Source organism: Anarrhichthys ocellatus, unplaced genomic scaffold, assembly GCF_004355925.1.
Source record: "Anarrhichthys ocellatus isolate YVR2014 unplaced genomic scaffold, GSC_Weel_1.0 scaffold6, whole genome shotgun sequence".
In the NCBI taxonomy this organism is placed as follows: Eukaryota; Metazoa; Chordata; class Actinopteri; order Perciformes; family Anarhichadidae; genus Anarrhichthys; species Anarrhichthys ocellatus.
The window spans coordinates 4,149,272-4,172,755 of NW_022280036.1; the positions used below are offsets into that span (position 1 = coordinate 4,149,272).

General features: G+C 40.2%; 1 protein-coding gene across 4 annotated transcripts in view; it reads right to left on the reverse strand.

The window, feature by feature from the left end:
- Positions 1-437: 437 nt before the first annotated feature.
- mdga1 (MAM domain containing glycosylphosphatidylinositol anchor 1) overlaps positions 438-23,484 on the reverse strand; it is a 163,339-nt gene continuing 140,292 nt past the window's right edge. Inside the window, exons 16-18 of one of the 4 annotated variants that reach the window (XM_031846333.1) lie at positions 22,696-22,826; positions 10,460-10,568; positions 438-4,535 (exon numbers count right to left, since the gene is read on the reverse strand). In XM_031846333.1, the coding sequence (XP_031702193.1) occupies positions 4,225-4,535; positions 10,460-10,568; positions 22,696-22,826 (551 nt within the window). In that variant the 3' untranslated portion in view covers positions 438-4,224. Of the gene's footprint in view, positions 4,926-10,450; positions 10,569-22,695; positions 22,827-23,484 lie in introns of all 4 variants that reach the window. The other 3 variants (XM_031846332.1, XM_031846334.1, XM_031846335.1) reach the window with 3 other exon arrangements.

Below are 23,484 nucleotides of genomic sequence, written 5' to 3' on the forward strand. Positions count from 1 at the left end.
AGTCGTTGTTTTCTATATATGTATGCGTGTATATGTCCAACACAATCGCATGGAAGTTTGTGAAATAGTAACGCAATGTGATCTATTGGTTTCATACTGAGAGACACGAATAGTCCCTGCTATTCAAGTCACTCGAGATGACATTATGCTACAAAAGAAAAGTTAGGTTTAGGCAAGAAAACCACTTTGTTAGCTTCAGGAAAAAACACAATGGTTGGTTAACTGCTTACATTTACGTTTTGGCAACGAAATGAACATTAGGATTAGGCACCAAAACCACATAGTTAGGTTCAGGAAAAATGTCACAACTGCGTCAATTCACTCTAACACTTTGGGACACACAGCGTTGGAACACCGGTCTTGTGGTTCTAAGTCCTTTGTTAGTTGGACCCATCCCCTGCCCCTCCTGCCCACCATAAGTGGTCTTTCTTGATATCTAATTCTACGTCACTAGCTCTGACTGTTGCATAATCGCGAGGATGCGCGTGTCCAACACATTAGAGAATTGTTTTTGTGCTGCGCTACACAGAAAAAAAAGGACAGTTCGTGTCCATGTGCTCGATATATTGCATTACTATCTCACAAACAGCCATTATACTGGGCTGGTATGTGAACATGTGCAGCTCTAAAGGGGCTCAGTAAACAGATGAATTAGCATGCTGCTAACTAGAAGAGGAAATGTTGCTCACATTTAATGGACTCTTCATTTTGGAGCCCTGGTGTTTTACTGACTTAACAACACGTTAGAGAATTGCTACTGAAAGAGATAGGCCTAAATGTAACATTATGGGATAGACTGTTTAGGTCATTTTCATGACTAATTTATGTGGTAAACTCTTAGCTAGTTGTCTTGTCTTTGGTTTGTCTTCATCAACATCATTTAAAACGGGATTTGAAATAATTAAAATCAAATCTGGAGGCTCCTTCGGTCTACCAGATGTACAGTAAGTGTCTTTTGGACAATCCCTCACATTACAGTCTGGTTATCGGTTAGGAAAGGATTTAAAAAAAAATGTAGTGTGGTTCAATTGTTAGTAATCAGTGTGTTTTGATAGACCTTCAACTTCCTCTTGAACTCAAAAATATCAGTCAGATTCATTACATTTCTGTTGTATGCAAACTGACATACAGCATGTGATCTACATGTTTAAGATAGTTGTTTGTTTGCCACCAAAGCATGTCACCGAGGCGATATATTCTTATTATTGACAAAAGCTTTTCATTTCTTTGCTTTTTTAATTTTCGTTTTATTCACAGATGTTATTTTGAAACAAATGAAGCACATGATTCTGTTATTTTTTACTGAAATAATACATATCAATTGAATTATAAATGATTCAGCATGGGATTTTACTCTGGAAGATATATGCAAACCTCACTTTTGTCCGAGTTACGGCACAAGCAAAATGAAGCGTTGCTACAGGTGCAATTATACTCTAAATATTGTAAAATGGCAATTACTAAACCATATTTAAAATGGTTTGTATAAAGAAGAAAATAAAGTGACAATTGATTGATCTACGTTCTCTTGAAGAGTCCATTAGGACGGTCGTACTGGGTCTCAAACACTGCTTATCATGACTCAGAGTTGACTGTGGTGCGCCAGTTTGGAAAAAAGTCAGAATCATTTTTTGGAAAAAGCAAAAACAAATGTTGCTCTATCATGAAGAAGTCAATGGATACAGTGCCAGTTACTTCCCCACCTTCCCATATTGCCACATACTTTAATACGCATTGGTAAAAATGACAGTTTGTTGCTTAAATGGTCAACACAATGACAATAGGAAAGCTAAGCAATGGGTTGGTGAACGTTATGCTTTGATATTCTATTCTCGCATTGGTGAAATAATGCAATGTTTGAACTTGAACATAAATTGTCATACAAAGCCTAAACACAACCAATGTGTTTTTGGGAAATAGAACAAAGGTAACAGACAATGCATCTTAAGACTTCCACAGTATTCTGTCTGTTGATTTGCAGCTGTCACATGTCCAAAAGCAATGATGACAATGGTAGTGTTTCCCCTGTTACTACTGCCATTGAAATATAGGGCAATAAGAGGGATGGTTTGACAATAAGCACAATGAAATGTCTGACACATCAATGCTTAATGATATTTCTGAAATGTATTTATTATATGGGTAACGCTGCTTTAGAGCTGAGTAATGCTTATGATACTGTACAACTTAAGCTGATATAAATACCACATGTAGCCAATTCCTTCACCTACATAAGCAGATGGAATTGGAGGTGTTGCAAGGAATGCCTACAAACCCTTTTTGCTAAGTTGTGTTTTTGGAGAATGACAGAGGCATTTTGAGGATATTACAAAAAGATGAAAATATGTTCAGCTTAGCTTTAGAGTATATGATTGCAGATTGACCAAGCTACATTACAGGAAAGCATGTCACTCAAATTGTGAAAACTTCTAAAATAGTTTGTATCATTCAGGTACAACCTGCCATCGGGTGCACTCATCGTGCCAAAGCAAATGTATGATGACAGCGATAAAGCGAAGATACAGGAATATGGAGAGTTTTCCTTCAGTAGGCTTCCATATTCTTATACTACACTACGGTCAGTGGAGTTTCACAGATTTGTCCAACATGCCTTACGCTGCTTTGTTTGATCTGGCAATGATACAGAATGATGTTCTACACATACGAGAACATCAGTGCCAGCTTAACATAGAAATTGCCACTCCCAGCTGACTGGGTAAGTCAAATAGGCACATTACTTCTGTTATTTACTATTTATGATTACAAAATCAATAATACAATTTGCATCGACCACAATAAAGAAACAAAAATAACAAAACCCCCCAAAAAACAAGTGCAATGTTCAAATCAACGTGACACGACACAGACAAAAGTACATAAGGTGTTCACATGATTCACATGGTAATGAAGCAGATTATTATACACAGGTTACTGGAGCAGGGGGACTGGTGAATGGGGAGCTTTTTAGAGATACGTTGAAGCATGATGCAGCACAATGCAAACAGGCTATCTACCCCCCGAATGACTAAAATAGCTACAACTTTAGTTATTAATAAGAAAACAAAACTGACAAATGATGAAAGTACCCATTACGATGTGCTTTGGAGAAGATGGTGTTTCTGCAGACTGACCTGCCATCTTAAACGCAATCATAAACTATTGTGTATAGATGTATAGATATGAGTATTGCTTAACTTTAACAATCATATCTATAGGATTATGAAAAAAAAACAGTTTACCCTACAGACATTTAACTCTAAATAAACAATGACAGAGAATCTGATATGCAATCCACGCTGCACACCCGCCAGATACTGACAATCTTTTCCATCTTTCATGCATGTGAAAGATGTGTATGGGAAATTCATACATGACATTCAATCACCCATGGAGCAAGAAGTATTCGAATGAACTCCCTCCAGGCTCTTTTCTGTACTACACCATGTGTTTCTCTTCATTAGAGACACGTCCAGCTATTCTGTTGGGGTTAATCAATCACGATATCCAGTGATGAGAAGTTTGTGGCATGAGAGCATAAATGTGAAAGTTGCATCTACCATCCATGGTTTTCCTTATAAATGTGTCATTCACAGACGAGACATGTATTTGAGGCAGAGGCTGAGCTGAGGGCCTGGCTGTGATGTCAGCAAGGAAAACTGTGTGTTTGTATGTGTGCGTGTGTGTGTGTGTGTTCAGTAAGTGCAAGGAAACGTTGCGGTTTCTATCCAGGTGGCTTGGGCCATCCTTGCCTTTCTCTCCACCTCAATTCAGGTTCTGGATCACAATTTGTCTTTCTCTCCTTCTCATAAATATTAATATAATACTTTATTACCCATTGCCCTTGACCCTTAAACAAAACTGGAAAGCAAAATATCAAAAACATTGAATAGGTCTGACAAATTGCAACATCACATAATAAGTAGAATAAAACCCAAAGGAACAGCAGAGGTTGTATAAATGTTGTGCTTCTTTAATTTCACTTTGTAAAGTCCTCCACTGTCCTACTTGTGTTTTAGTTTCAATTTTGTTATATTTAATATATATAGAGATAAATGTACACGTATATTCCGTACTGAGGTTTGTCTCTTGTGGCAAACAGAGGGCAAGCAGAGACGCTACCAGGAGCACACTTCTTTTTTCCTCTGTTTCTGGTTCGTCCTTTACTCAGCAGTCATTTGCTTATTCATTCATTCATTTAACAGTTCCTCTTCGTGTGTCTCTTTGTCATTCAGTTGCTCCCATGGTCCCAAAAGTTGGGACGGAAGGGAGACGGTCTTTGTGAAAAAGAAGGATTTTACCCACTTTCTCTCTCTGTTTTACTTTCTTCCTGGAATCCCTGTTCCCTCTTTTTATTCCCTCAGGTCCTTTGTCATCTTTGGTTGAGTGTCCGACACTTTGGTGTGTCTGGGGAATAAGGTGGTGGGGCCGTTGGGGATTGCGGTTCGAGGGAGTGGAGATACATGAGAGGGTCCATGTATAAATGAAGGTTGATGTAGGAGAGGAAGAGGTGACACGCTGACATTGATCAAGTAAATCTAATCAAATGAAAAGAGTGACAACGGAGAGAATGTAAAGTTCAAATGTCATAGATCACTAAGTATGTTTACCTTAAATACAGTATGCGTATGCATGTCAGTTGGTTATACTGAGTGTCTGGGGGGGAAATGATGAAAGAAAGCAGAGGAGAAGAAACTAGACGTAGACTTTGTGTTACCACTTATCTAAGAAGGATGAAAGGATGCAAGGACAGACAGGGAGAAAGGTAGAGAGAGAAGTATAAGAGCGCGAGTCAGGGCAGTGTCTGTCACTACAGACAGGTGGTGTTAAAGGAAGTGCTCATCATCTGTAGAGTAGCGACAGGACGCAGGAGAGGCCAAAGGTCAGCCAGCTGGCCAATGGGAGCGAGTGTGATCCACCGATCAGAACTATGGAAACAGACAAAAAAAAAAAAAAGAACAGAGCTGCCTTGTTATTTTACACTTGTTGACAGGCAATGCTGTTTATTCATGACTTTAAAATGCTTTATAGCACGATGATGAATTTCCTTTTTTTATTTGAAAGGGACAGTGTGTCGGATTTGGTGGCATCTAGTGATAGTGCTGCAGATTGTAACCAAATGAATACCCCTTTACTCACGCCTCCCTTTCCACGACTATGGTAACGCCAAGTGCAACACTGTGGTAATGCTGTTTGCCTATAGGTGAAAGGCCATCTTCATTATGATAACACTACTTTAGGGCAAAAGGAAGTCAGACAGCGGCTGTCAGTATCACGGTTTTGCACGTTGAAGCTCACGTTACCGCAGTTTCTCAAGTTTTCCCAGAGAATTACATTGGACTCCAGGTACTGCGCCAAATTCTCTCTAGAGCCAGTGTTTGGTTTGTCCGTTCTGGGCCACAGTAGAAACAAAGCGATGCAACACATCAGTCTCTGTAAAAGGACCCGCTTCCTATGTAGATATGAAGTTTCTACGTTTTCAGGTGATTAAACACTAAAACATGAATTACAAACATAGTTATGACTGTAATATTCCATTTCTGCTAATAGAAACCCAGAGATGCTACACACTAACCCTGTGACATGTTTTTAAAGCCTCCTGGGGACAGTTGTCAAATGTTTTGAATATGTGGGCATTTAATATAATTATTTGAATAAAAGGTGTAAATGTTACATGTCATTTTTTGCCCCATGTAAACTGTCATAAATAACAGGCTGAACTTGACATTACATTAACCACAGGCTAAGTTGATAACTGCATGTATACATTTATCACTTTGGCCTACGGCAGTCTCTATGCCCGAGGCTGACTGCAGCACATGCAACGAAAAATCCCCGGTGTTGCAAACAGTTTTGAGTTATTTTTGTGTGACGAAAGCAGGAGGGTTGTATAAAAATGGATCTGTGTTTTATGATTTTACGTGGAGAAAAGTGAGAGACCATCAGGAAAAGAAAGAAAGAGTTGAGTGGAAAAGGAAATACGTGGAGGGAGACAGCACCAAGAATGAAGGGGCGGATGAGTAAACAAGAAAGAGAAACAGAGAGATCTTACACCATGGCAGCTTTGAGATTTTAATGAGAAAAATAAGTTACAAATGATGTCATCATCGCCAATATGTGATGGATTTTTTTTTCCCGCCAGCAGGTTGTTATTATTTATGCACAGAAGAAGAGGCAGCACACACATCTTCTATGTGGTGTGATATTGTTTGTTCAGAACCTTTTTACTGATTGAAGACTAACCTGCCAGTTAGATGCATGAGACCCATCTAAGATTTCCCATTTATGTTCTAATCTTACTGTCCCACACAAAAGCAAAAATACACTCGCTTCTTTTGCATACATACGATGCATTCTCTCCTTTTTACACAGCAGCATTACGATGCAAAAAAAATGCAGGAACAATTTACACATGCATACTGCTCAAAGAGAGAGAGTTTCATAAATAAAAAGTAGGTATTGTATGAAAAAGATCAATATGATTTCAGATCAAGGGTCCGTCCTGCAGGCAGGAAATCGACATTTATAATAAAGCTTAGATCTGCACGTAGCACACACACACAATCATTCCTATATTATATTTTGCAGCAACAGATTGAATTGGAACATGGTGTTTTACATCTCTGTCTGTCTGTCTTTCCTTTAACCCATCGTTATTCATGTCCCCCCCCCCCCACAAGGTCTTGAAAAGGAGCATGAATGTGTACTTCAGTCATTTTGTGAAAATGATCAAGGTCTATACATCATACATCTAGTTGTTCTGTCAGGGAATTACAATGGAGTTACAAAGATAATGGATTACTGTGGGAGTATACAATGTATTTGTGTTTGTTGGTGCACATGTGTGTGCCGTGTGTGCATGCGTGATGGGTGGTTCCATGTATTTCATAGAACAAGAGAAAGCACAGGCATTTTAATCCACCCACATAAACCTGAGTCTATAAACCTGCTTCTTTGTTCTACAACCATCAAAAAGCTTACCAATATCTAAACAATCACAGGTAGCAACACATTACCACCAAAACTGTCAATGTCAATGCTACATCCTGGTGTCGATGTGTTCAAAAAATTGATTTAGCAAGTTCAGAGTTAATTTGTATTACTTCTGGTTTTGCACAATTCCCACATTCTCACAATATGATGCAGGGGATCCATGTGATAGAAGAGTAATAAAGAGACGAGGAGGAAACTCCTTAAATGGTAAAAAGAAAATACAGTAGAAAGTTAAACTGTAAGAGAGAAGCTCATTTTCCACCACCTCCTCTCTGAACACACATAACTGAGCCAGGTAGATTTCTGTGATGTATGCAGGCGGAGCTGCAGCAAACATGTCAGAGACAATCATCCTTCATCTGTGGAGGACCGTAGGATAACAGTCCCCTGTGCGTGCATATAGTTAACCTCAAGCAATCGTGAGTGAGGATGAATTGTCAAGTGTGTGTATTTGTAAGCATCCCTGCGCCCACGGTTGGGTAGAAACTGGTTACGTGTAATCGAGATTACAAAAAATGATGTGCTATAATCTGCCCTAATGGCATTTGAAAAAATGTGCAATCATGCTTTATTACATTTTTGATTATGTCTGTAAGTGCTGAATATGCAAAGAAATATAAAAAAAAAGAAAGAAAACTGTTTACACATTTCTGTGGCTGCATCTAAGTTTTTTGTATAAAGGTGCAATATTTTCAAATTTTGATCTTGAAGCGATCTCTAAACCCATCAGTGTGATGACAGATAAGCCTCTGGGGGCAAGCGGCAATATTTCTGGGGTTTTGTTGTAGCCAGCGGATATCCGGGCCACGACTTCCTTTTTTTCCCTGGGCTGCTTATTGTTTACACGTACGACTCGATTGAGTCACAAGTAGCCAGTTTACAAGCTCATTTTAAACCAATAAAAAGTTAAATCACCGTCGCCGGTGGGTTTCGAGAATGCATTCCGGGCTATTTACCTGCATTCAATCACAGCCTGCTCAAATGTGATTGTTTACAAATACTCAGATTACAAATAGAAACCAGAATGCGTACAATACCAAAATCTTTGCCGACATATTCATATGCCTATGAATACAGAATCTGTTTTTACAGATTTATTTTTGTAATTCAATGGATTACTTTACTAATTACAAAAATGTCTACTTAGTTTGTATTCACTAACTGACACAACACTACCTGTGTATATCTTTCTGTCTATCTGTCCTGTCCTGGCAAACATGAGTTGAATGTCATTTTCCTCCAGTCCTCATCATACTTCATGGTGTCAAAATCTGTACTCAAGAAACACGCATTTGTGTTTCTTTCAGTGGCAAAGACTCCTGAGTCGCCTGCCTGATTATAATTATAACCCATCTGCCAGTGTATGTTTCTGCCTGCACGAAACCTGCGGGACACACGTGCGCATATACTCTGAGAGCTGAGCTCAAGAGCTTTCCTCTTCCTGTTTACACCTTCATCCATTATTCACCCCATCCGCCAATGTCTTTACATGCGCATATGTGATATGATTGCATACGCATGACAACTGGGAGTTTGAGAAGGTAAAAGCAGGATGTTAATAATTCACTCTCTCAGTTTTACTTTTTTCGTGGTGTTTCCATGGCTCTGATGTTTTCTTTGTAGTAGGTCCTAACAACAGAAAAAGTGAACTACACCATGCAGGTTCTCACCACGTGTTGCTGCATAAAATCCTTCTTAACGTACTAAAATTCTGTTCATCTATTGCATGTCTGCTGTTCCTAGAAGTGGGTCCCTCCTCTTACCCAAATTAAAGGTGTCGTATGCTGTACATATACCGTAGTCCAGCGTTGTGAGTGATTTGTCATGTTGGTATGTATGAACACAATTGACATGATTCAATTAAAACTCCAATTAGTCAAACTGCAAACGGTAAAAATACTTTTCAGTACAAGTCAGTCCAGTATACAGTTCCTAAAGCTTAAATAAGATGAAGTCAAATGAATTGTCAGAACAACGACTAAAAGATCCGTTGTGTATTCTAACATAGTAATGAACATTACTATAGAACACACATTCTGATTCTTGTTGAGTACGTCTCCATTTCACCAAACAACAATGGCAATAAGAGAACGGAGCAAACTGGCTGTTGTCGTGCATGTATGTAGAAAGAGAGAATGCAATGAAGGCTATTATGAGAATTTAATGATGTTTATGCGCCTGTGTATGCATGCTTGTTTGTATGTGCGTCTTGGCTTGCAGAGGGCAGCTCTTACTGCAGCTAAACTGCTGGCAGGTTTTAGTTTCATATTCTCTTTCTTCTTTTAGTTCTTGGACCTCTCTCTCTCTCTCTCTCTCTCTCTCTCTCTCACTCTCTCACTCACACACACACACACACACACACACACACACACACACACACACACCTACAATTGGCCACTCTGTCTTTGACCTTTTCTCTGTCTCCATCTCCTCGCCACACCCTTACCCTTTAGGCTAGTTGAGTCTCTCTCCACACGCTTACATGGACATGCACTCATTCCCTGTAACAGACTTGTTATTCTGTCTGGCTCACCCTTAAGGCAGAGTCGGACCGACAGTATTTATAAGTAGCAAAATTGTATTTTGCTATTCTATTTATGGGCAGATCGCTTGGTTTGACTCGTCAAGCATGTCAGCATGAGGGGTGGGGAGAAATTGTGGTCAGTTTATGGAGTGAAACAACTCTCCTGGTGGACTGATGCTTAGCCACTGTCTGATCGAGATTCCTGTTTATCTCATTCTCCTTCCCTCGTGCTTGTTTTCTCTCAAAATCTGTATCATGACACACTTTCTCTCTTAAGGCTAAATAACAGAGAATTTCAAAGATCCAGAGCAGTGAGAGGTATACAGATAATAAAGAGGAGATGGTTTATAGAGAACAGAGGGTAAGAAGGGAAAGAGACAGGACAAAATGAAGGTGGTTGTGGAGGAGGCAGCGGAGCTGTGGTGTGGAAACTCACAGGATGGAAAGATGGAGGGGAATGTGAAGTAAATAGAGCGATAGAGGTAGAAGAGGGACCGCAAATGATGACGAGGCTTCCATGCTGGTGCCCTGTGATGTCCACTTGTCATCGTACAGCCCCCACATCGACAACAGTTTCTCTCTGCGCCAAATTCCCACACCTCCCCAACACTAAAGATGTAAAGATTTCTTTTGTGCCTTCAAAAATAATGTCTCTACATTATTTCCCCTCTCTGCTGCCCCTCAATTTATTTCTTCTCAGTTGAAATCAATTCAGTTCAGTTCAGCTCTGTTTCGGCTTCTGAGCAAGTGCTTTATTGGCACGTTTGCTGAAAACAAAAAGCTATCAACACTTTTTAGACCTTTAAGAATCATATCGCCTTCCTTACTTCAGTCCCGAATGCAACTGCATTCACAAAACAATTTGTGTGTGTAGATGGCGGCAGTTCATCACATTTAGCTTCTTTGTGTTTCTCTGGATGTTTATGTCTATCTTACCTGTCTTACCTGCGCTGGCTACAGTGTTCTGCTGCTTGCACTTCCCTAAGGTGATGGACACGTCATCGATGGCGATATCTCCCTCGAAACTCGGGCCTCGAATTCCTTCAAACACAATCTGTTCAGGGTAAAAGACAAAGAGACAGACAGATGCTGGGTGAGTATACCGTTTGTGACATACAGTATATCTAGTGAGTCGAAAACCCTGCTCGTACAAACTTGACTTTAACTAATATATAATGAGGTATTTTTTATTTGGCAGTATGACTACAGTGAGTAATAAAGCAATTGTTGTTTTCACTGGTTTTTTTAATACATAAAAGCCTGATGATGAAACATACATTGAACATAAATGGCACTGGCTTTTAAAAGAACATTATGCTAGAAAACAGACTAAACAAGCAGTGCAGATAACAATATCCAGGTAGAAGAATCCATCAGTATTAAGTATTTAGAAGTTTCTTATCCCATAATCATTTATGGACCCACAACAACAAAACCGAACAGTAGACTCATCTGAAAACTTTCCAGGCGACTTCCCCGTCTTAGCCACCAGCCATCTGGTTTTGACTGACAGCCTAATTACAGTGGCGTACCAAGGCACCCAGCTAATCAAAAACCGAGCGTATTCTGTGTGGAATACGAGGAGGAAAAGAGCAAATAAACAATGGAACTTTGTAGCTCCAAAATAACAACAACAACAACTCTCACGACTGTACTTGTTATTGGCTTAACTGCAGACTTTGGCACTTTGCAATGTTTAATTTTAAATATGATCGCCAAAGTGCTTGCTGTGTAATTTCTCAGCGATTTCTGGGGAACAGTAATATGGGATCATTTGATCTGTTAAGTGTTTTAATACAGAAATGCGCTCCATGCGGAAATTGTTGGATGGGCTCGCACATTTAGCAATATTTACTACAACATCTAGCCCCTGAGCAAGGCACTTCACTCTCAAGGTATTCCAGTCACATTCAGGAAGGGGTGTGAATGTGTGTATGAATGTGATGATGATGGAAATACTACCTGCATATATACGCCTATAAGATACATGTGCAAGAAAGCTAGCAGGTGCATTCATGGAGGGGTGCCAAATATGCATGACTGGCCGCGGTTTAAGACCTCCATCTGTTAACACAAATGTGCTGAGCTACAGTATCAACAGAGTATTTAACATGATGAACAGGCCTGCTGTCAACTTGTGTGTAAATATACCAAGCAGAAAAGCCTGACCCAACCCCTTATGTGTTCTGAGTAAATGAAAAGTGGGTGCAAGCACCACGGGAACCATCTCGCACTGCTGGGGCATTCCATTACCTGTGTTTTAATCTGGAAGTGTTGCCGTTAACAGCGAACACCGCCATCGGTTTGAAGTATCAAATAGAAATTCATGGGGCAGATACCAATAACCTATTCATTGCCATTGGACAAGGAGAAGCATGACTGTGTGGATGTGAAGTAATTCCTGCAGTGTTATCACAAAAAAGTCAAGTTAAAGGTGAATGAAGACAGACAGTGGAAATTGATAATTCCTTAAATGTCCTTCACCTAGTTGGCTCGGTTATTGTAGCTGTTAACAAACTCGCACTAGTGTGTATACAAGAAGCCTAAATTATTTTCCCCCTGTTTCTCTCTTTGCATCTTGCAATTTCCTCCAAATAGAGCTCAATCAATTACATTCATAAAGGGGAGGGAAACACAAGAGCAACACCACCTCTTTCCCACTTGCTTTCCAATTTAATCCCTGAGCGGGAGATCTTCTTTGAATGTATGAATAAAATAATTAGGAGAACCTTGAAACTGATTGGGCGGTGTGGAGGAAGAAAGGAAAGAAGCGCAGCAGCACAGGCTGGATGGGTTTTGCTGGTCGGCTCATTTGTGCAAAAAGGCTTATTTGATTCACTAGGCAGAAGGGATCTGTGAGGGAAACTACAGGGTAGTAGAGGGGAAGAGGATAATTGGTCAAAAGGCCATGGTCATCTAATTTATAAACGATACAGTGCTGTTTCTTCATCATGTGGCTGTGGTTAACATTCTGTTTTATTTATGTACTTTCTTCCTCAAGCTCCTATTTGCTATGTAAACTAATAGAACCAGCCAACAAGAAGGTACTACGCAGGCCTGCCTCTGCACACCTGCAAGCACATCTGCATTGAACGGGTTGTAGCAGAGACACCAGATTGTTGTATAATTAGACAAGATGAGAAAAATAATTGGGAGAGGGAAGCCCAGAGACAAACACCGGCATTGACACATATGGAGAGAACAACAGCACAAATAACCATCCTACCACATGGCAACGCAACCACGCAACCGCGCAATCACTTTCTCTAAGATATCAAACTGAATGGCACAGAACAAAGCAATGCAATATAACGGCTCAGGGAAACAGGCCTGTGTCCTTTCACTGAAATATTTACTGCTGACAGATCAAGTGCCAACAGTGCCTCACACTTAAACACCATTGCTGGGTACGGTACTGAAGTGAAGTATATCTCATATTTTCGTTTGTTTTTCGTAAAGTTTGTTTGATATACAGTGATGGAACATTTTTAGGACTAATATTGACTATTGATGTTTTCTTAAATCAAAAACATCAAGTGTATAGGGCACAGTATTCATTATTTCTTAACCTCACTTAAAAGTAGACAACCAAGTGAGGCTTTTCTAAAATAAACATGATAACTTGGACAGCTCTCTAAATACTAAGGATCATGAGATTGTGGAATGTAAAAATGGGGTCATGGGCCATAAAAGGCTGCTGCTATATCTAATGTGCCTGATATTTAACTATGACATTTACCAAATACTCAATAATCATCACACAGTTTACTGTGTGGGAGAGAAATGTATGCATGTACAAATATTTCTAGTTCACGTATCAGTGTAATCCTGCAAACATAGTCTTTTGGGGTTAGTAATAGTTCATGTATCCTACGGACAGTCGTACATTCATAGAGCTAAAGGAGAACAAGTAGCCTCATGATGACAGTTCAAGTGCGGCCTTCTGCAAAATCTCTTCTTAAAAAAAGTACAAGTAGAATCCTCTAAATTCCCATTTCTTGTCGTAACAGTGCACAGTGTGTGACACAGTTTCTCTGTGTGAAGTAGCCAAAGTGAGAAAGACAGCTTGTGTGTGTGTGTGTGTGTGTGTATGTGTGTCTGCAGGATCAAAGGGTGTCAGGTTGGAGTTGTGAATTTGTCGTTTTGTCGAGCCTTGTAACCTTTAATGTTCCCATTGATGTGCTGTCCATATACCAGAGGGGACACAGCCGAGAGAGAGAGAGAGAGAGAGAGAGAGAGAGAGAGAGAGAGAGAGAGAGAGAGAGAGAGAGAGAGAGAGAGAGAGAGAGAGAGAGAGAGAGAGAGAGAGAGATAGATAGATAGATAGATAGATAGATATACACAGAGACAGCTTTGAAATACCGGTGCAGTGTGAGTGTGTGCACACAAATGTGGGTTGGCCTGGTTTCCAACAAGCCCTCCAGGTACCAAACACTGCAAGGAACACAGATGGCCTCTGGGTAATCCACAGAGGAGCGAGTGGGGACACAAATAATCCACAACAACATGTTACCTCTTTTTTTGAAACTCGATTGATTTTTATGGGTGCATGTAGTTTGTGCTTTAAACATCTTCAGCTTCAAGGCCAATTCACTCTGATTATTTTAGATTTCAAACAGGAACGGGATTGGCAAGCTTGCAGAAGTGAGACAGACGGCGGTTCCATGGAACAATAAAAACATTCAGCAACAGTAATCGCTACAGATATAATGATTGACAATGTAATTGTGAAGACGCTCTTTCCTCAGTGTGTATGGGCGGCTCAAACAAGGGTTTAGTTTTCAAAGTTCAATAAACCCAAATCAAGACCAGAAAAGCTCATAGAGTTGCAGTTTACGTTTCATGAGTTTACAACTTGACTATACACAGAGAGTATTCTTGGCCTGCAGGCAGTAAACTATTTAAATTCTAATGCTTCCTTATCGGTTGACTTTTATAATGTAAAAGTCATTATTATTGCGAGCCATCGGCTGGGCTACAGCTCTTTCACGGAGGCAGGAAGGGAAGCTGTTCTCAAAAACATCCTTACTTTTGTTGGACGGAGGACAAAGAGACGGGAAATGCAGAGACGAGTGGCAGCACCTCAAAGGCCTTCGGTGTATGCAGTCAGTGAGCTGTGCACAGGACTAGAAAGTTTGTGTTCTCCGTGGACATGCTCTCAACATGAAGCAGAAATGAAACAAGCTTAACTATGCAGTCACTCCTGCACTCTGTGCAACAAAACAACATTTGTTTCAAATAAAAATCCCCTGACAATTCAACAGAATTAGAATTGACCCTGGTAAGGACATTACCCAACTTTGGGAAACAGGCCATTGAGATGGGAAATGAATGTAATATAACTGACATTTAACATATACCTGACTTCCTAATTTCTTTGTAAGATATCGAAGAGAGAGAAGGTAAGACAGAGTTAGCATGTAGAGGGGTGAAACTGAAACTAAAAGGGGAACTCCACAAATTATACTGCATGTTCAAGCTAATTTACTGATCAAAGGGAGTACCACTGCCTGTGAAAGTCGATGTATTATGTCTTCTGTGGTTCTGGAGGAACTTTGTCATGCCTGAGGAAAAAACTCTGATGATGTCATAAGGGTTAGCTGTATGTTGGCTTGGACACAACGCATTGAAAGCTTGACATACAAAGGGGAGGCATATAATTCATGAGTCAGGGAGGGTTTAACTGAAGATACAATTGAGCTGCATCATAGGAAGTGTGCGATCCGATGTTTTTGGAGCTTGAACTATGCTAAAAGGCAAGGTTGTCTATTCTGAAAGCTTCTGCAACATTGATTTTGGCCTATTTCATCATCTATCTTTTGCCAGTCCCCCAACTTTATGAAATTGCAATACTAAATAAAAGGAGTATTGGCTTCATGTTATTTGGTCGTAACATCATTCTGTGTAATTCTATGATTTAGAAGAGATGTGTGTTGTACTACAGCTGCAAACTCTCTCTGAACAGTGACTATAGAGATTTAAGATACCCTCTGGACCCTTTGAATACTAGTAGGTCCATGATTTTATCAGTGGGTCCCTGCTTTGTGTGTATCCTGTACTCACACCATGATACACATGCATGTGGAGTGAGCACCCAACGATTCAAGTTCTGCCATAGATTTCACGCTGTTCCGCTGACGGACAGTTGGAAGAGGAAACACGGCACATAAACAATGCACTTTTAAAAAGATATTTTAAAAACCAGCTTTGCAAAGACTGAATATAAACATAACTTTTGCCGATTTGCAAGAAAAATGTGATGTCAATTAATTTGACCAATATCACATGTGACTTTGCTGTTTCAAAGGAGTGATCGGTGATTTACGTAGTGGAGGCCCAACAATTTAGACAAAACATTTGTGACTATTCCTCATGCAACATTCTATTTCTATTGTATTAGAATTGATGTAAAAAAAGCAATGAAAATTGACAATGTTCAGATACTGTTTCGTTGGGAAAAGCTACCAAGGCTTGCATCATTTACTTGTGAAAACACAGCAATGCCTATACCAATCCTTAGCCTCGCAGCAGCCGAATCACAACCCCTGGTCATCTTTAACAGTCATCTCATCCTCCATAAACATCACTACCAAGAGGCACAGCAATTAACAAAATAACCTAATAGAACCATTCTTTGCAATTTCAACTTGTAGAAAAGAAGCTAAACAGCACAACAATAGCAATTGTGTTAGGTAATTCCCATTGTCCAACAGCAGACAGCTCAATCATTATTATTGATTGAAAGGAGACCAGCACTCACCGGAGACAGAGAGAGATAGAGGGGGAGAATGATAGACAGATAGAAAATGGGGGAGTTGGATGAACAAAAGCAACAGAGGGTGGTGGTGGTAGGAGAGGCAGCGATGACAGTTGAAAAAGAGTAAGGAGGACGGGTCGAGGGAGAAAACTCAAGAGAGACAGACAGGTATGTAGTACATAGAGAAATGGGTTTCACCCTTCTTATTTCATTTCTGCAGGCCCTTGGGGAGCTCGATACATAACAGAAAGTAGTAAGAAAGAAGGAAAAGTCAGAGAAGGGAGAGCGAAAGAGAGTAACAAAGCATGTTTATCAGCTCCCCTCCTCCGGCTGATGCTGGGATCAAGGCTGCATGTTCTCTACATTATTTAACAACTCCATTTGTTACACAGCAGCTGTGTGTGTGTCTCTGTGTGAGAGTGTGTTAAACAGATAGAGCGAACTGAAGAACTGAAATACCTCTTAAAGTTGTTGTAAAGGTTAAAAATCATGAATGAATTTCAAAGACTAAACCTAAAGTACATTTCATGAATTTTCTTGGTGATCTCAGTTTGTTACCTAAACTCTCAACAACAGTGACACCTTCGTAAGATTATCTTGTATATCATCTTATATCTTGTATATAATAAAACACACTCATACACCCCTGTAATGGAGTGGACAAACACTAAAGTGCCTGCGAACATGATAAAGACCACACAAAGAAGAGAGAGACAAGTGAATAACAGTCATGCATGCAGCAACCATCAGTTGCCAAGGAGACTACCCCTCTCTTGTATGTGTCCTTCCTCATTCATCCGTCATGCCTCTCCTAACTTTACCCGAGTCACGATACAAATAAGGAGATGAATATTTAAGAAGCACTAAGTGCTTTATTGACGAGACAAACACAACCTCACATGTCATTCCCTAAAGCTTACACATTATCTTTCTGTGTCTCTAAAACACCTCTCACTTTGCTCACAAACAACATGCACAGTACACGGTTCTCGTTGGTCTTCTCGGCTGTTCAATTTCTATCCATTACCGGCAGGTTGTGACATCTGGAACAATTAGTTTAACTGCCATAAATATTATTTATGACACTATTTAATATGCTTGTTTACAGATTATTATTTTTACAACTTGTTTTTATGAATATGGATTTTTGTTTGGTTTTTACTTGATAGGAACTATTGTTACGTCCTATGTTGTGCTGGGACACATTTACTCGTGGCACAGCTACAACAAGAAGAGAAGCGGCAGAAGTTGATATACTCTGCTCAAAGTGTTAAAGTTTAAGTTTAAAGTGTTAAAGTGCTCCTTTTTTAAAGATTCATGTTTTTCAAGTGGACTCAGTTCCCTCTTGGTTGTGTGCAGCCAGCGAGGTATGTTAGTCATGTCAATTTGTCGTCGGGCATATTTGCCTGCAAACTGTTTTTTTGTGTAATGGTAACGCCAGATTATTTGTATGTTGAAATGTGTTCAAACAGTTCGACGGTGGATTGAATACGGTGGTGTTGACTGAGAGCACGTAAGACGAATAAATCCGTCAGTAAGAACGAAGGTGTCGTATATTTCCTGGAGGGAGTGATATTTAGGCTGCCTGCTTTGACACTGCATAGCCACAGCGTGGAAAGGACATGGCTCTCCCTGGTGTCTGCCTCTCCTGGCACAGTGTGTGTATAAAGTGCACATAAAGTGTTTGTTGTGTGTGTGTGAGTGGTGTTTCTGATTCTATTTTCATCTGTGTCATGTGTGTGTCTATCGGCACATATGTACTCTCTGCTGTGTTGAGTGGGCATGTTCTGTCTCTAGCTCTCAGTGGGGATACCTTTAGACCTTCCGTGCTTTATACACATTGTTCCCATTTGGTCCTAAACCTGCATTTTAACCTATAATGTCATTGGTCTTCTTTGGTGATTAAGTCCCCCGTTTGTTTCCAATACCACCATTCCCTCCCCCACACACATAAACCAAACACACATAAACACTTCAGGCTGCCTTAGTGTGGCGATGTAGATACATACTCACATGTACACTAAAGCTGTTTCATAGGATACAACTTAATTGAGGGCACCATATGAAAATAGTTGTCATTAATTTGAGTATATTTTCTTGACACACACACACACAGCCAACATCAGTATGGTGGCCTATAAAGCAAAAGATACAGTAATGAGAAACTGACTGTAGTTTTTGTGATTATTGCATATTGTAGTTACTGCGTAATCCTTTCCCCAACTTACACACAACACATGCTTAACAATGCAGGTTGTTGGTTAGTAAGTAAAACAATTAGAATTTTACCTAAATTGACCTGGTCTTGAATGCATTGTGGTCTGTATGCATCTGTTAGCTTTCTATAACACAAGGTTCACTGAACAAACAAGGGTAGGCCAGAGAGTGGGACTGGTTTATAGCAGTGTTTCCCACACCTTGACTTAACCTGGGCGGGCCTTGCAGCTATATGAACAGCTGCCCAAATATATTTAGTGACCCAATTTAGCATAACATTTTGTTTTATCTATCCCTGAAAAGAAATCCATTAGTGACCAATTAAGTAGTGGACTAGTGGCGGCACAAAACAGACGTAGAGCTCTGACAGACTTCAAGTCACACGTACCAACACACGAGGTTCATTCCAGAGCCCGCAGGGATTGTTTTTAAGAAATCTTGACAGCCTTTGTTTAACTGCTTTTCCTAATTAATGTTGTATTACTTCATCCACCAGCATTGCTATTTATAAGAAATATATATATTTTTCACCCAAGCCATCCGATCCGCACGATAAACCGCATGCCCAAGGTTATAAATGCAATCCACGCGTCACTGATGTGTGTGGACGTAGAGACACTGAGGAAGTGGGCGTTGCCAGTTCATCTGCACGGCATGCAATGATGCCTCTGCCTGGCTGTCGGGCTCACGCAGCAGCAGTAGCTAACAACACTACACCAAAAAGGTACGGTGTAAAGTAAAGAAAAGTCTCACTAGCGTCAGCAATGCCCCTAGATTTGGGAACATCTGGTTTATCGACTAATGCAGCTGACAGCAGGGACCACACAAATAACATGTCCCATCCCGCATGGTCAGCTAAGGCCACAAATACAGCCACATTCTGTGGGAAACACTGAAGAGATGACCCCACAACAGGTGTAAGAGAACAAAGATTGTACTGTATGTGTGTGTGCAGCAGTTTCAAACCTTTGTCTAACAGTCTCCTTAACATACAAATATGATATAATATGTGCTATCCTACATCACAGAGGAGCCCTAACACATACAGTATGCCCACCGTTCCCGACTTAATTTTCCCTTTAATGGTGAAAGGAACACGGTGTTCCAGAGGCATAGTTAATGAAGAGCAAATGCAGCCCCTAGCAAAGGCCTTCAGTCCACATTCATCATGGATTCAATTTCCCCCGTGCACGTACAGAGAGTATCAGGAATCATTACAACACAACTAGCAGGCATCCCCTGCTCATAAATAAGCCTGTTAATTGACCTGTCATAGTTAATTGCTGCAGGGGATAGGAGACTAGTGTAAGTGTGTTTAAAAAAAAGAGTTTGGCTGTATGTGTGCTAGTGTTTGTATCTAACAGTGTTTATGCATGTAAATGTGTAAAATAAGGTAGACAGATATATTGAGAGAGAAAGTGTGTGTGTAGGGGTGAGCAGTTGAACATCTTGGGTGTGTTTCAGAGCTATTACTCATCAGTCTTGAGAGAGGTGTGTGTGTGTGTGTGTGTGTGTGTGTGTGTGTGTAGTGGACCAGGGCAAGAATCGACTCAACTGGTCCTCCTGTCCCAGTACAGGGCCAGAGAGAAAGATAAGCAGAGAGAGAGAAAAAAAACAGAAACGGAAAGAGATCAAGAAACACACACAGGAGGATAGAGGCACGCAAAACAAAACCCATCATCATTTTTTGCCCTCGTTTCTTTGCCCCTCTCTATTGGGTTGTAAACTCACTGAAGTACACACACGTGCACACACGCGCTTACAAATAGACAAAAAAATTAGTGAGAGAGGAAGCATCGTGTCCGTTCAGAAAGGAGGACTGAGTCATAAAGTTTACTCGGCCACATCCCAACAGGGAAGAACTAACTGCAAGCGCAGCTGCCATAGAGCCGAAGGGACCTCGATGATGTGTCAACAGACACTGCTCAAACACAGGCGTAGCCTCTGTTATGTCTCCCAGACCATTTTCTTCCACTATTGACTGAAAGTGTACAGTGAACTTAAACTTCTGGTGAACTTAAACAAGGAAAAATCATAGTTCAGCTCAAACTAGGGAAGGTTGTGCCCCGCAAGCTTGATTTGAGCTTGGTCAGAATTTTATGGATCAGTTCCAAATCCTATAAAACTCTTTAAAGGGAGCAACACAAGTAAAACAATATCCTTGTCCCAATTCTCTTGTTGTCCAATCATAAACATCTTCTCACAGTACATTGGGTACCAAGGTGCACCTGTCCGATCAAACTGTATTCTTAGCAAGATATAGTTTAAGCTACTGAATTTTATACATCAATAACTCTAACAAACGAGCCCAAACTCCTCAATATCATCCTATATGCACTGATCTTACTTTCATCCCTCCCGGCAATGATTCTGATACTGAACTCGTATTCGTCGATACAGAGTACAGATCTGAAACCAGTGCACTCTTTTCCTGTATACAGCCTGTATACAGCCTCTCGTGGAAATCCTTTTTTTTGTCAGGGGATGCTGTAATCAAACATATCTTCTTAACACCCCAGTTTATCTTGAGACATACACATCCCAACGTTCTATTAAAAGATGTTAAAGACAGGGACTAAGATGCAGCATTTGTTTTGTGATTGGTCACATTAGGTGATACTTGACCCCTTCATACATTATTTTATATTTTATGTTACTATTATATTACATTTTCTTCTTTCTCATGACTGTATGGCTACACATGCGCGCTATTTGGATCTTTCAGATCGGTGTGAAACCTTGTATTGAGCCCTGAGATCAGCACATTCTTGATGAAGCGAATAATCCTCTGGTTACTGCGTGGATAGGCTTGCTGCTGACATTCAGCAGAAAATGAGCTGAATGTTCACTCAAAGGCCCTCATTTTATCAATACTCCCCTCAGTACTAAAATGTCAAAATGCTGTACCTATATTTATTCAATAAAAGAAAATGCACTTAAGTCTCTCACTTAAAAGCTTGGGTTTATATTTATCATATTTTGCAATGCATTCATTCGTGTTACTGTTTACACACAATTGTATGGCTTAACTAATAATTCATTCAAGTGGGCAAACTCTCTCACTGCACACATCCTGAGACTCAAGCGTTGGAAGGGTCACTAACGGGGAAGATGCTTGAGTTACTTCTCTAATCTTGCCACCACTTTGCTGTTTTAAAACTTGAAAACTTGAATTTATTTCTAATGCCTGTTCATATTCTGCCTCCACCTAGGGCTGGGCGATAATTCAATTTGATAATTAATCATCTTTCAATTGGAATAATATTGTGATGAAATCATGTATCCAGAAGTCCGTAGTCTATATTGATAAGTTCTTAATTAAATGAGGAATTACTCAGGACTTCTCATTTTCAAAGTATTTAATTCATACAAGCGTATACAAAAGTATGTGGTTGTTTCGTGTAGATTATTTGTTTAACGAATTACCAGAAAGCTGCTATATCAGGCTATATATATTGTTATTGTTATATGAAATGACCTATATGGTGATAGAGGATTTGGCTATATCTCCCAGCTCCCAGCTTTGAATGATTCTGGGGGCTCAAATGTAAATCTAAATTTGATGACTTTCTCTGGCTCTTTGGAGCTTTAAATGTCACTGTGGAGAACTTCCTGTGAAAAAGTAATCAAATTCCAAGTAGAGTTTCAAGCCTAATTCTTCTGGAATTCCCTTGATTCCTAACAGTCACCCAAGTATGAAACCCCCTCCTGCTCTATCTCAGCTGCAGTGGAGGCCTTCCTCTTGGGGAAATACGCAGTAGAGGAAACGTCTCAGAGATGAGAGAGATGACAGAAAAAAAGGAATACAGTGAATATATAAGCATATCATTCTATTTTTTCCCTTCTTCTTAGAGCAAGACAAAGCAGACCTGACAATGCTGTTGGCACGTGGTGGAAAATTAACCCTCGAGAGGCGAGCGATGGAGGCTGATTTCAATTCAGAGGTTAAGGTCTTTCAACATCAAGCAAACAGTTCTCATCTGCCAACAGTTGACTGGCTCATACCTTTAGGCCAAGTTATACAACACATATCAGCTGCTTAGTATGGCTGCAAGTGTGCAGGGGGAGCTTCTTTAAGAAACACCTGCTTGGTTTTTCTATAACGACAGACATAGTCCTAAAATATTATTCGGCAAAAAGTACATCACTGTTTTTTTCTTTTTATAATTGTCTCTGTTGAGAAGAAAAGTAATTGTCGAGCCATTACCTGGAAGGGTCCGCTGGGGCTGATGTCGAAGAATGCTTTCCTCCAGTCTGGGCCCTGATGACCAGACTTCATCCACACCACCGAGTCCACAGAGGCAATGCTTCTCACTCTCAGGAGCACATTGAGAGTGCCTGTGAAAAATATTCACAAATTCAGTCCAATAAGCAAGCATGTGCACACACACACACACACACACACACACACACACACAGAGAGAACAGATCATTAAAAAATGTCGGTGAACTGTGAATGAGCAAAGACTGAATACTGGGTTAGGTAAGGCTGGGAACAGACTTTAGGATGATTGAAATCTTAAGAAATCTTGAGATCTTGATCGCACTGAACTAATTTGCTGTGATCTGAGATGTGTCTGATCAGTTTAAATACTGCAATCCGAACTGCAACTGGCCTAACAATCATGTGTGTCCACCTCTTTATCAACAACATAAAGATATATGTGACCAACTAATGATAGCTCCCACCGTATACCTACAATTAATGTAAGTAATTGAGAGAAACAGAAGGTAGTTGGTTGTGACCACTGCTTTCATCCCAGATAAACTGATCCATGTCTTACAGCCCTTTGTTGGGATCTGACTATATGGCTTCGACATGTGCTGTGGAACAAAGAGAGAGAGTCAGGCCTTCCCTTTTGCAAGCAAAGGTTTCATCCTGATTGTAGTTTGATGAGCACCAAACCCCCAACTTTGAAGAAATTTACATTAGGGTGTGAGTTTCCTCCCCGAAATGCCACACTGCTCTCATTGGACGAGAGGAGGGATGCCGAGG